The sequence below is a fragment of the Lingula anatina genome, unplaced genomic scaffold (assembly GCF_051362555.1).
Source record: "Lingula anatina isolate TDL-2025a unplaced genomic scaffold, LinAna3.0 unanchor82, whole genome shotgun sequence".
NCBI classification, from domain to species: domain Eukaryota; kingdom Metazoa; phylum Brachiopoda; class Lingulata; order Lingulida; family Lingulidae; genus Lingula; species Lingula anatina.
The window spans coordinates 5,368,253-5,381,946 of record NW_028257603.1 but is presented as its reverse complement, the minus strand read 5'-3'; the positions used below and the strand labels follow the sequence as shown (position 1 = coordinate 5,381,946).

The window sequence follows — 13,694 nt, the reverse complement described above, 5'->3', positions numbered from 1 at the left end:
TGGGATCAAATAAATGTTATAATTCCGGACAAGCTAATCGTGAGATACGCAATTACAACAAGGGTTCAATTAAAACAAGATGAACTTTTTACACTTCGAGCGGGTGGTAAGAACAAGGCAGACTCCATACTGTGTGTTGCCCTGCTGACAGTATTCACAATAACAATACATATGTTAAATAAATGAAGTTTATTGCACAAAATAACAGACAAAACACAACAAGTCACAAAAATAAGTTTAAAAAGTTCAATTAAAAAGTTCTGAGTCAATTAGTAGGCATGGGAGGGTAAATACAGTCCTTGTCGTGATAGGAAGGCAATGGCTCGTTCAGCCACTCGTTGTAATGGTTCTTATTAAGAAACTCCTTCACCTCGGCGTCGTACTTCTTGAATGTCTCTGGGTCTCTAGCGAGGACATACAGCCCGAGTCTGTTAGTGTCACTGACCACAGAATACTGGTACTGACCATTGATGACCGGTCCCAACTTGATGACCCAGTCTAAAATGCATGTCAAATACATTCATTTTAACACCGAGACAGAGATATGATATGATAAGATGATGCTTAGTACCGATATAATATGATATGATAAGATGATGCTTAACACTGAAAATAATTAACAAATGTAAGATGGTTATTGGAGATATTGGAACAGCGGTAATACATGTATCTTCCTAAAACAAAATTAACTTTTTATGGGGGGGGGGGGGGGGGGGGGTGCATGAATAATGATTGCAAGGGTCAACAAGTACCGTAACGAAAAATGCTGAATGCTCTAAATTTGGACATGGCTATAAACCTCATGATCAATAATTCTGAAAAGCAAGGTAAATGAACTATTCGGAAAACCAACAAAAATAACACTAAGAACGAAAGCTTTAAACAACTTTATTTAGTGAAAAAACATGAAAATTGTTGCAAGGTAATAAAGGGTATTCAAATGATCTATGGCCTATGTCCAGCTTTTGACTTACAGTTTCCAGTGAAGGGCACCCCAGCCAAATTCAACTTGAACTTGCCGGACTCCTCTGTGGCGTAGGCGTGTCCTCTGATGGCCTGTTCTTCGCCAGTTGGCCCTCCTTTCCTCCCCGAGTTAAACACGGTGATGGTGGTGTCGTTGAATTTGCCGTCTGTGGACAAAAATACCAATATATGACTTCCGTTTGCAGATAGTTTTATGATGCACCCAAGCTTGCACTAAATTTCGGGGTTTCAATAACATGGATTTGAAAGTAGATTTAAATCATTTACATAAATCATTATCTGACTGGCATTTGGCGTGTTCTTGGTTGAAATGGTTATTTCACTCTTACATTTGCCTAAAACATGTCACTTGGTCATTCTAAGCAAAGGCGAGTGGCAGAAGTGTGTTTATAAAATGTGGTATTCGAACTGGTCACAGATATGAGGACAATAGGGCTGTGGTCAACTTACACGTAGCTGTCACACAGTATCCTTTGGGAGCGAAGATGGAGCTCCAGCGGCTCAAGTACACCTGGAATCCCGGGTAACGAAAGGTTTGTTAGATTTTGATTCATGTCATTCTGTTCCTCCCTCCCCTCTCCGACGAAAGTTTTAAACAAAAATCGAACATTAAAGCTTCCCTTCATAATGTGTTATCAGAAATAAGTAAAGCAAAATAAAAGTGAAGAAGATTACTAGGATATTTTTAGCTAAACGTTAACGTGTCAAGAAAATGGCAGTTATATCTTTTATCTGTACCTGGATGATATATTCTCAGCTTCTGAACAATCTCGGTGTGAACTGCATAGCTTACCTGATACCATCTTCCAGTATATTTGTTCACATCAATCTGAGAAACAGTGGCGATGGACTCCTTAAAAAGTCCCGCCAAGAACGCGCTGCTGGAGGCCACCAAGGCCAGAGCGAGGAGAACGTTGAGAATCTGCATGATGAAGACAAAGATGAGTCTGTTGCTGGCTCGGTTTGTGCTCTATGATGGTGCCAGTGCTGGTTTATATAGGGCCCTCTTTACATAAACTTGGTTTTATAACTATCCCGAGGGTGTGGCAGGTCACAGCACGTGGACAACCATGTGGTCCTGACAGCTGGCTCCTCCCCACGGGATTAGCCGTCAGTGGGGACGGGGACATCTGGAACTGACCAGCGACGTGACAGCAGGGAAACAGCAGTTTATTGGATTGAAATACTTCAAATTGATTTTATACTGTATTTAAGAATTGTTCCGAGTCCGTTAAGTTTAGGAAAGCTTCCGCGCAGCGAATAAAGCACCTCTCTAAATTTTTTATTTTAAATATTAAAATCATAAAGCAACGATCAAAGTAAAATTTAGACTAAATATTAATTAAATATTTCGTTACAAATATCGGAGGTAGATGAAAAAATGAAAAAAAAACAAACATAACATTTACCCTGAGAAAATGATTTCAAGATGTGATGTTTCCATGGCAACAACGGTGAACATTGCACAAGACGTAGACACTGTACGGATGACACACATTGTGGACAACGTGCTTGACCATACGTAACGTGGAAGTCCACGTGCTATAGTGACAGCTGTTAATTCTGATACGTAATGCCGACATGACATGACGGAGAACCGCCTGTTAACAGTGTTCACTCTTGACGGTGGGGCTGGCAAAAAGGTCCTACAGAGAAAATTAAATTCATAATAATTTTGTCAATTATTCCTTCCTTCACGGCATTTAAGGTTTATTATAAAACCTGGTTATAATTTTTCTATTAAAGCGTTATCTCTTAACGCTGTACTTTTAAAATATTCATCAATAGACACTGAAAATGAATTCCATATTACGTGTATAAGGCACAAAACCCATTTCTGTGTAATGTTTGTTTAAAGTTTCTAGGAAGGAACAAAAATGCTTAAAACTTAACAAAGTGGAATTTGGCAGTGCACACTATTTAAGTATAAAGGAAAAGTACATTTTGTCTTCTTTAATTGAAAATTTGAGATAAAAAATTAATATTATTAGTTTTTTTATGACCAAAGAGCAATTATGAAACAAAGTTTTTGTTTACATTCCTTACATAAGTTTTTAATTAGAAAATTAATTACAATTTAAGGCTTGTAAAGGTAAAAAGGTGGGAGGTTCTGTTTATGGCCTTTTTTCCGTGAGTATATTTTACAAAGAAGATATTCTACAAAACTATATGCCCGCTGCTACGAATGGTTACCAAACACAGTGGTACATTTCCGAAATGCCAATATTTTCTTATTCCTTATTTCCCCAAAATTTGGATAATTGAGAAACCACGACTTGCCACCATATACCAATATAAAAACCTAGGACAGAAATCAAGAAATATGACGTAACTGTATTCTATGGCCTTGACCTTGATCGGTCATGTCACCACTGGGAGTGTCTTGGTCTGGCTATAAAACAGCGGCAGTGTACAGGGAACACAACTCCACACTATCATACTTTGCTCTACAGTAGGAAGAAGAAAGCATCAGCGGCAGAAATATGATTCTTTTTCCAATGACTATCGCACTCATCTCTGTTCTTGGTTCCAGCAATGCCTTCCTTGCTGGCATATTCAAAAAGCCGCTTCCAACCGTGGAGGTAGAAGTAGGGAAATATTTAGGACGTTGGTATCAGGTATACTACTGGATTTAACTAATTCAATATTTGAGATATCATTGATCATATACAAAGTTATTAATACATCGTTTAAAATGGTCATTAAAAAGATTTTGATTTGCAAAATTTTTTTACTGGCCATACCGTCGTTCAGATCTAATATCGGAGGTTAACCATGTAACATGTTACAGAAAAGGATGAAGATAAATATGGCTTTAAGTCAGTGAATAAAATAATTAAGTGAGGTTATAGAAATTGTTGCAGTTGATAAAATAATTCATGAAACATATGCATCGTATCAAAGTGCATATTCATTTAGATATAATATTTCATGATGAAGATGACATATTTTCATTTTTTATACCTGACAATTGCTAAAACATGTTTTAACAGATGTATGGCAACAGAGCAACGTCTTTGTTTGAAAAGGATGCTGTGTGCGTTACCGCTGACTGTAAGTGTAAGCTTTTGTCTTGAAAACTACGACATAGGAAATAAATTGATTATATATAATTTTCTTTTCAACACGAGAAGACCCCATAAGTTTTAAGAACATATATCTGGGGATGGGTACAGAAGTACCACTATGCTTGTGTGCGCTTGCGCATTTGTGTGTGTATCGTTGGACTGCTGACTTTTTAAAAATGTCTTCACAAAAATGGATTAAGGGAGAAATAAATGAAACAGTTGTTTTTTGTCCAAAATACCAATGGTGAGATGCCTAGGTAAATATAAAGTAAAAATTTCTCGGTACTTTTCAAAATCTTACTTTTGATAGATTCTTATCGATCTTTCAATCTTTGTTATACTTTTTATTTTTGTGTCGCATGCAGTAGTAGACACGGTTTCAGTTTCTTTGTAAATATTCACAAAACTTATCAAAGATATGTATCTATAGAAGAGCGGCCTTTGAACGGTTGAATTTTGGGTGGAATATTTTGCCAAAATATGAAACCGTTCTTTAATGTGTATAGTTACCTTTTAAGAAATTTGGTTATGCTTGATGTTTACATTCTCGTCACGTTAAAAAAATGCAAAATTGGGGGTTGATAACCGAAAAACAAAGAGTTATAGCTTTAACTGTCCAATGACTTCATTATGAGATGTAAACCCAGTATAATAGATGAAAAATAACTTAAACAGTTACACTGGTGCATTTAAAACTTCTGACTTGCGAATTATCTCCCTGCCTTTTGAAAGATACTAGTATTTTATGATAGCTAGATGAAAAATGCGCGTTTTCAAGTTCAAATTATTTTTTCAAGTTCAAATCATTTTTAAAGCATCAAATTTGGAGTTTGTTCGGCAAAGTTTTAATTTATAAACCTCTTTAGAATATAAATTAATGAAAATCAAAAGCAGCCAATTTTAGTTGCTCAGCAAAGTTTTATTCATAAACCTCTTTAGAATATAAATGAATCTTAATAATTGTAATGGGGTAGTATAAAACAAGGCAGTCATGCATAAAACTGGTTGCACACTGAAAACTTGTCGTCTAAATTATACTAGTTCATATCTCGCAAATGCATGTTTTCAAGTTCAAATTATTTTCTCGCAGTATGAACACAAAAAAGAAATACTACCTTACTTATTCTCAAATGGGTACGTTAGTGATTCATAGGCTTCTTGTATTTTCAAAACATACAGCTCAGTTATTTCCCGACATAAGGCATTTATTAAATTTGAGTTTGTTAAAATGATTGTGAATGTTTCTCCTGTTACAACTCAAATATAGTACAATATTTGCCACATTTTGCCAACTTCACCATCCAGTCCTCATCACCTGTTTCCGCAGCCCCGAAGCGAGGTTAACAATCGCCGTTTTTCAACATGCCCGCTAGACGCATGGCAAACATGTGGCAGTTGTTGCCAAACAGGTTGTAGTCTCCAAACCTCGATTTGTAGGATCGTGTAAACGCTTTGGCGGCTTCAATGCTACAGGTACTCTCCGCTGCTGGCCAAATCTCCCAGCGGACCTCGCAGTGTGGAACGTAAGGTTCACCTCTATAAGAATACCTCTTCTCGCTATTCTCATTACCAACTCCCCACTCGAAGATCAGCCCACGATAGTAAATCAGGCGATGTGCAATGCGTATGGGAGATCGAAATACGAAGCGTTTGGCCCTTATTTTACTGACACAAGCCAAGTCTTGAGTTCCAAACCAGATTCCGCCTGGGTATTCTAAAAAATTGTAATTGATTAGTGTGTGTGTGTAATATTACCAATTAGAAATTATGATAGCAAAGATTAATTAATACACAATGCATGCATTAAAGATGCATACAAAGTCAATTTTTTGTCACAAAAACCAACCAAATGCCAGCATATAGTTTCAAGTAGTATAACTAAGAGAATTACCAAAAGGCATTGTTTAATTTTACCCGAAAATGATGTTTGAACAGATCTTTCTGCTGGCATTCTAAGCTGTATGTCAATGGGGCAGGAAAGTAGGTCACGGAAGTAGGTTAAATTTACAACCATAAATTTAAAGAAAGGAGCAGTCTAATGGTCTTTTACGGCTGATCGAGTGATCTATTCAGTTTATCCCTTGGCATGCCGAATTTATTTGAGTCATTCAAGAATCTAGTAGAAGTGGTTGACATGTGTTACTCGGAATCCACACTCCACCGATGCTCGGTTCGTATGTACCTTTAAACTATGCTTGGTAATTGGCAAACAGCGAAACAAAAATGGCAGGCATAGTTTTGGGGGAAGGCAAATAATTTCTGTGATATCGTAGCTATTGGTAACGTTATTATTGGTAATGTGTTGTATGCACCATAGAACAACATTTTACTGAACGTTTGAAGATAACTACTTTTTTCTGTTACGTTTCTCTTCATTTGCAATCTATTTTCAGTATGAATTAGATGTGGGCACACAAGAAGTTGTAATAAACATATGATAAGCATTAAAATATAAGATTGACTATGACCATCCATTTGTTTGCTGAGAAATTATTTCAAACATTCAGAGATCATGATAATGTTTTAAGTGTACATTTGAGATTGACATGTAACTTTTATTAAAACATATTCATATTGTTCATATTTATTTCCAACCATGGTTGATCGATCGGCAACACCAATTGACTCTAATTAATAAGAAAGCGTTGATAGTCGTTTTACGCTGAAAACTTTGCAAATGGAGTTTCAACAACAGTATTTTTTACCGTCTGTGCAACATCCCAAAGGCACACGTCGAGTCTAAAGTTTAAAACTTACGTTAACAGCAGAATAAGTGAAAGCTAGTGTATATTTCCTTGCTAACCAAAATGACAATGACAATTTTAATCTTGATAAAAACTCTAAGAACTCAATAACATCAGTCAAACACGACGTTTCTGTCCACTACCTATGGGCTTTGGTCACGTGAATGGTGATTTCGCGCCGGTGTAACAGGAATGGAAGTCCGCTAGGAACCATAGTCCGCTTCACATTACTTTGTACAGGTGACATTCGTCCCAATTTCTAACCCCGATACTCCAACTAACCCGCACCTGTACTAATAATATGGGAGCCCGGACTTCCATTGCTAGAACTTCCATTCCTGTTCCACCGGCACTATTTTATTTACCATACCTTGGAAGTTTATTTCATCCCTTCGTCCAGTTGGTATCCACAGTGCATGACTGTACATGACGTTCACGCAGAGTAGGAAAGCAACGACCTACAAAAAGGATTTAAACATAATATACAACTGTTCCGAAAAACTTTTTTTCAGTGTTGTAACTCAGTGATCACTATGGATGCGATTCTCTGAGCATCTTTTGAAATTTCAAGGTAAATGTCAAGGTAATTCATATGAAAATAAGTAAAACGACATAGGGTATTTGTATAAGACTTACGGTACCTGAATGGTATTCCACATTTTTCGTAATCCTATCGTTTAACTTCGATAACTACTTGGGACGCTCGGCGTCTTACTTTATATAGCACCACAAACGAACACGAGAAGGAAGTAGATTTCGCTAAGAGTCCCTCTTTGTTTTCCCTTTGGAACACTTCCATGACTTCAAAGTTCCATTGGCATAGTTCACAATTTGAAGAAAAACATCCTGTTTCCATTGACACACTCCAAATTTGAAGAAAAACATCCCTTTTCCATTGGTACACTTCAAAGTTTAAAGAAAAACATCCCTTTTCCATTGACACACTTCAAAATTTAAAGAAAAACATCCTCAATTTTTATACGTAAGTATGGGAGTACGTACGTGTCGTACGACTAATTAATATCAGCTTCTAGATTTTATCTTATTACTCATGCGCACCCTCCTAATTTGCATTTAATAAAAACAGTAATGTAAAAAAAGATTTACGATTTTTAATGTCAAATTAGCAGAATGAACAAAAGTAAATAAAAGCTATAAAGTCACCAGATGTAAGTGTAGTTTTGTCGAGAGTCTAATTAGGCAAAAATGGAAAATGCCCACGCCACGTGAGGTTATGATTGATACCGGACCTCGTTAACTCTTCAAAGATGGCGCCTTGGAAAATATATTTAACGAATATTCAAAAAATAATTTTCTGGACGAGATTTGAGGGGATGCATGGTCTAAATTCGGATAAATGGTATAAAGTAGGGGTATCTTCACGGGTATTTTATATGTTCTGTACCGTGAATCATGATAAATATGGTATCTGAAATAAGAAACACTATTCAACATGCGAGATGATCATGTGATCATGATAAAACAAAACAAAAAAAAAAAAATGATTGGAGGTGGGTCAACCTTTTTCACCAAGAGTGTATATGTTAAAACAGGTGTCTCAGAGTGTCACTGAAAATTGGGAAGTTAACAGCCAAGTACATTTAAAAAAGTTTGCACCAGTCAGTTTGTATCTGATAAAACCCCCTGGGATTTATGAACAAATGCAAACCAGTTGACATACTGAAGGTATGGAGATATCATAATGAAGAATAAAGACAAATTGGAGCTTTCTAACGTTTATTCATCGACCCTCTGTTCATACAATTTTGCAAGTATTTTAAGTATATTCCTCTGTACTGGTCATGCATTTACTTGTTTACTTTCCATTGTTGCAAACCTCCGTTCAACATTTCCTCATAAGGTAATTTCTAAGAGACTTGTTTTCAATTTAAAATATCTAAAATATTATTTGAATAACTCATGCTTGAACCTTACTCATCCTAAGCTTGCATGTGTTTTACACGTGTAAGAAACTTGTAAATCTATTGAGAAATAAACCAATCACATACACTGTTACTGACTTTGACCTTTTCCATCTTTTTCTGACACTAAAACATGTTCTACACTTGTTGACTCTTGCTGAAACTTAACTTACTCTCAACAACTCCCTATGATTTTGCACATTTGATTCCGTTTTAATTAGTATCTGCAATTAGTAAAAGTATAAGTAATTTGCTTTACAACAGAGAGTTCAGTTAAACTGTCAAAACGTTCTCACCTCCAGATGGCGCTGTCAGTAATACCACGGTCAGTGTGTTTAATGCCCAGAGAACCAAGACGCCTACAGGAGAGGCTCACACCATCCGAGGATTTGCTTACACCACGGAGGAGCCGGGGAAACTGGCAGTCAAACTGGACGGAGTACCTGTGAAAGCTCCATGTAAGTATCCTTTAGTACCGGTAATCATGCCCTCGACCAGGGTTTTGGAACAATTTTTCTCTAGATTTTTACAGATATTTCTATAGCTATTGAGTGAGAATGTGTTGGAGGCCGGGAGGGGGCACCTCCCTTTTTTCTTTGATAGAGAGTAAGATAAGGGAGTAATGAGAACTTTTAGGATGAATAGGCCCTACATTATACACTATGTTATTCTATCATGTTATACAGTTACCCATAGTTTCCTACGGGATACCTTCAGCATACGTATGTGCATTACTGTGCATTAGTAGTAACTTGTGTATTCTAAATGGTAGAATAGTACGAGGCAATTCTTTAGGATATTTCACCTAAGGGTTGCAGCACAGTAGATTACGCTATTGTTAGTGATGGGCTTTTGAGCAAAATCAAATATTTTACAGTACATCCATAGATTACTTATCAGATCACTGCAGGTTAGATCTGACATATACAAATAACAGGTTTCAAACAGTCTGCACAAACACAGCAAGTAAAGGGATTCAGTGACCGCTACATTTGGGAGTCAAACTCACGTGAAAAGTTCATAGAGGCCCTAGAAAATGAGACAATGATGAATGACATTTGCTCCCTACAACTTACCAATTTCCCTGCTACAAAAGAAGGTGTGCACAATGCATGCAATTCACTTACAAACATCTTGGAAAAGGCTGCTAAATCATCCTTGCGTATTAAGAAGCGAACTGAAAATAAGCCTAAAAAAAGACCTAATAGAACGAGAAAACAACCGTGGTTTGACGGCACTTGTGCTGAAATACGACGAAATGTAAAGTACCTAGGCAAACTTCTTCAAAATAACCCAAAAAATAACTTCATTTCATGCACATACCATGAAGTTGCAAAAAAGTATAAACAAGTAATTAAACAAAAGAAACATAACCACAAAAATGCACTCTTAAATGACCTGTTAAACCTTGAAGAAAAAAAACCAAGGCATTTTGGCAAACCCTTAAAAAACTAAACCATGATAAAGAGCAGCAAAACTTAATTAGTCCAGATACATGGTTTAGCCACTTCTACCATTTGTGTGGGATCCCTCCTGAAGGTGACCATGCCTTAGATAATGAAATTAAATCTTATGAAAGCCTACCAGGTGAAGCAGTACTTGACAAACCTATTACAGTGAAAGAGGTTAAAAATGCCATTAAATATCTAAAAAATGGGAAATCACCTGGGGAAGACAAGGTGAGAAATGAAATGTTGAAAGCAGGAGCACAGTATTTTGCAGTTGTGCTCACAAAACTATTAAACATGGTGCTAAATACATCTGAAATCCCTGAATCTTGGAACCTAGGAATTATAATCCCGCTTTTTAAATCAGGAGGACATATGAACCCTGAAAACTATAGAGGCCTCTGCATAACTAGTTGCTTAGGGAAATTATTTAATTCAGTTTTAGCACACAGGCTCATCCAACATATTAACAATGAAAACAATTTAAGTGAAGACCAAGCAGGCTTCAGGCCAGGTTATAGAACAACAGATCATATCTTTACTTTGAAATCACTAGTCAACGGGTATCTCAATCAAAACAAAAAGCTGTATGCCTGTTTCATTGACATGAGAAAAGCCTTTGATTCAGTATGGCACAAGGGACTGTTACTGAAATTACTTAAACTCGGGATTAGGGGGAAATTCTACCGTGTCATAAAAAGCATGTATAGTAACACCAGATTAGGCATCTCGGTAGGTTTAGGTTACACTACCCCATTTTTATCAAAGATTAGGAATCCGCCAAGGAGATAACCTTAGTCCCACTCTCTTTAATTTATACATGGATGACATCAAGGAGGCTTTCCTTTCTTGTAACCAGCCCGGTGCAATTAATGGACTGAATCACATCTTGTATGCTGACGACCTTGTCCTAATATCGGCATCCAGAGATGGTCTACAAAATAAACTAACGGCACTGCAAGCTTACTGTAAAAAGTGGAAACTAAACATAAATGAAAAAAGTCCAAGATCATGATATTTAATAAAAAAGGAAAATTAGACTCTGCAACATCATTTACAATAAATAGTATAGCCATTGAATCAGTAAAAGAGTGCAATTATCTGGGTTTAACCTTTACAAATACAGGTTCAATGAAAAAAGCAATTGAAAATTTAAAGAAAAAGGCTCTAAAAGCAACTTTTGCTCTTAAAACAGCCCTGTCCTCAAACAAGATAACATCTCCCACACTCAACTTAAAACTTTTTGACAGAACCATCAAGCCCATCTTACTATATGGGTGTGAAGTTTGGTCTGAAGAAATATTCAAGGAAAAACAAATGTCACTTACAAAACTAAATAAATTTCCTTTTGAACAACTACATCTAAAAAATGCTATGAACAATGCCTGTAGAGCTGAATTTGGAAGATTTCCACTCTATTCTGATATTGCAAAACAGACACAGAGATACAGCGCCAGACTCAAAGAGCTACCTTCCAGCAGATTGGTCAAAATATTTATAATTTATTAATTTTTTTATTCAATATTTACCAGTTATATATATATATATATATATATATATATATATATATAGTACTATATATATATTACTTAATCTGATAGCAACTACAAATAACTATATAAATATAATATAATATAATAAATATAATAGAATGCTAAAGTCCTCTGCAGTTCAGTAAATATATACTTAGTCAGTGTATAAGACGGGAATGTTTTTAATAGATATAAACGAACTATTGCATAACTTTTTGAGCCCGCTGTAATGTCCTTTTTCAGATTGGATTATTAAGCTGGGTCCCCAGACGTTTTCTACCAATGGTCAGTACGAGTATGCAGTGGTCACAGATAACTTCCGGGTCACGCTGTTCGTGTTGGCGCGCGATCCGGAAGGTTTCAAGCTGAAGTACGATCAGGAGGTAAAGCAATTTGTGAAAGATGCTGGATTTACGGAATGGTTAAACGAACCGTTGGAGACATACCAAGGAAATGACTGCCTCTATGCACAGCCTCCACAGTGAAATATTCTGTTCCTTTTGTGGATTCAGTTGTATATGAAGACTTTTGTGAGGTAGAGTAATATGAAGGACAATGTTTTCAGTGACTGTTACTTAATATCAGCCACGAAATGAAAGATGAGGCATTGTACAATTCTATTTTGTATTCTTGTGTTTCTAAAGCATCCATTTTTATATTCAATATAATAAAATAAATACAAAAAAAAAAAAAAAAAAAAAAACTCACTGTGGTTTAAATGTTCTATAAATTAAGGTAAAAAACGTTTCTTTTCTATTAAAATGGAACTATTTTAAACAATTTCCTATATTTCTGATACCACTTGTTTCCATAGAATAAATCTTACCAAAGTCTATCTAGCACTGACGACACGTAGCACCCACGGCTTAATTAAAGCTTTTATCGTTGTATTTGGTACTACGTTCAAGGTTACCCGCAGGTTTATTTAAATAAACTCTTTGTGTTTCTTTTCACATTGCTATTTTAATCTGACCCGGAAAAATTGTACTTCTCCCACACTACTTGAGAAGGCTGAGGAGCCAGGAGTAGAACTGAAGTACTGTATAAAGGACACGGTGAAGGAGAATAACTATCGGTGACAAAAAACGTTCTGGCTACTTAAGACCCAATATATCCCCAATTCATTCAAATAAACTAGCTATAGATGTAAATTTAATAGGATGTATTAATCAACCCAGTCAATACCAGTATTTGTTTTTTACTTTGTATTTAAAAAAATTTATATGGCAATTGATATTTTGAATAATTTTCTTTTCAACACGAGAAGACTCCATAAGTTTTAAGAACATATTTCTGGGGATGGATACAGTAGCGCCACTATTTTTGTGTGCGCTCGCGCATTTGTGTGTATATCGTTTGACTGCTGACTTTTTAAATTGTCGCAACAAAAATGGATTTAGGGAGAAATAAATGAAACAGATATTTTTCGTGCAAAATACCTATGGTGAGATGTCTAGGTAAACATAAAATACAATTTTCTCGGTACTTTCCAAAATCTTACATTTGATAGATTCTTATCGATCTTTCAATCTTTGTTATACTTTTTATTTTTGTGTTGCATGCAGTAGCAGTAGTAGACACGGTTTCAGTTTCTTTGTAAATATTTGCAAAACTTATCAAAGATATGTATCTATAGAAGTACGACCTTTGAACGGTTGAATTTTGGGTGGAATATTTTGCCAAAATATGAAACCGTTCTTTAATGTGTGTAGTTACCTTTTTAAAAAATTTGGTTATGCTTGATGTTTACATTCTGGTCACGTTAAAAAAAAATGAAAAATAGGGGGTTGATAACCGAAAAACAAAGAATTATAGCTTTAACTGTCCAATGACTTCATTATGAGATGTAAATCCAGTAGAATAGATGAAATATAACTAAAACAGTTACACTGGTGCATTTAAAACTTGTGACTTGCGAATTATCTCCCTGCCTTTTGAAAGATACTAGTATTTTATGATTGCTCGATAAAAAATGATTGTACTCGACAAAGGAGGA

The 13,694-nt window shown here is 35.8% G+C and overlaps 3 protein-coding genes across 3 annotated transcripts; 1 reads left to right on the top strand and 2 right to left on the bottom strand.

The window, feature by feature from the left end:
• Window positions 1-182: 182 nt before the first annotated feature.
• Window positions 183-2,090, bottom strand: LOC106181955 (uncharacterized). Its single transcript, XM_013566524.2, has 4 exons — window positions 1,778-2,090; window positions 1,435-1,495; window positions 975-1,130; window positions 183-498 (listed from the first exon to the last, which is right to left on the bottom strand). Exons 1-4 carry the CDS (start codon window positions 1,910-1,912, stop codon window positions 266-268), a joined length of 585 nt encoding a protein of 194 aa, XP_013421978.1. The 5' UTR covers window positions 1,913-2,090; the 3' UTR covers window positions 183-265.
• An 87-nt stretch (window positions 2,091-2,177) lies between these two features.
• LOC106181948 (uncharacterized) lies at window positions 2,178-12,401 on the top strand. Its single transcript, XM_086998588.1, has 4 exons — window positions 2,178-4,038; window positions 5,448-5,575; window positions 8,996-9,176; window positions 11,942-12,401. The coding sequence occupies exons 1-4, from the start codon at window positions 3,978-3,980 to the stop codon at window positions 12,181-12,183; spliced, it is 612 nt and encodes a 203-aa protein (XP_086854714.1). The 5' UTR covers window positions 2,178-3,977; the 3' UTR covers window positions 12,184-12,401.
• LOC106181940 (uncharacterized) lies at window positions 4,951-7,595 on the bottom strand. The gene is made up of 3 exons (XM_013566509.2): window positions 7,438-7,595; window positions 7,167-7,254; window positions 4,951-5,766 (listed from the first exon to the last, which is right to left on the bottom strand). The coding sequence occupies exons 1-3, from the start codon at window positions 7,453-7,455 to the stop codon at window positions 5,393-5,395; spliced, it is 480 nt and encodes a 159-aa protein (XP_013421963.2). The 5' UTR covers window positions 7,456-7,595; the 3' UTR covers window positions 4,951-5,392.
• Window positions 12,402-13,694: the final 1,293 nt, after the last annotated feature.

Coding starts and splice junctions, on each gene's coding strand:
- LOC106181955 (XM_013566524.2), bottom strand. CDS start 1,912: ATGCAGATTCTCAACGTTCTCCTCGCTCTGGCCTTGGTGGCCTCCAGC. Junction 1,496..1,777: donor ATACTGGAAGATGGTATCAG/GTAAGCTATGCA, acceptor CCGGGATTCCAG/GTGTACTTGAGCCGCTGGAG. Junction 499..974: donor GGTGCCCTTCACTGGAAACT/GTAAGTCAAAAG, acceptor CATGCATTTTAG/ACTGGGTCATCAAGTTGGGA.
- LOC106181948 (XM_086998588.1), top strand. CDS start 3,978: ATGTATGGCAACAGAGCAACGTCTTTGTTTGAAAAGGATGCTGTGTGC. Junction 4,039..5,447: donor TGTGTGCGTTACCGCTGACT/GTAAGTGTAAGC, acceptor AACATGTGGCAG/TTGTTGCCAAACAGGTTGTA. Junction 5,576..8,995: donor CGGACCTCGCAGTGTGGAAC/GTAAGGTTCACC, acceptor GAGTTCAGTTAA/ACTGTCAAAACGTTCTCACC.
- LOC106181940 (XM_013566509.2), bottom strand. Junction 5,767..7,166: donor GGATGAAATAAACTTCCAAG/GTATGGTAAATA, acceptor ACAATTTTTTAG/AATACCCAGGCGGAATCTGG.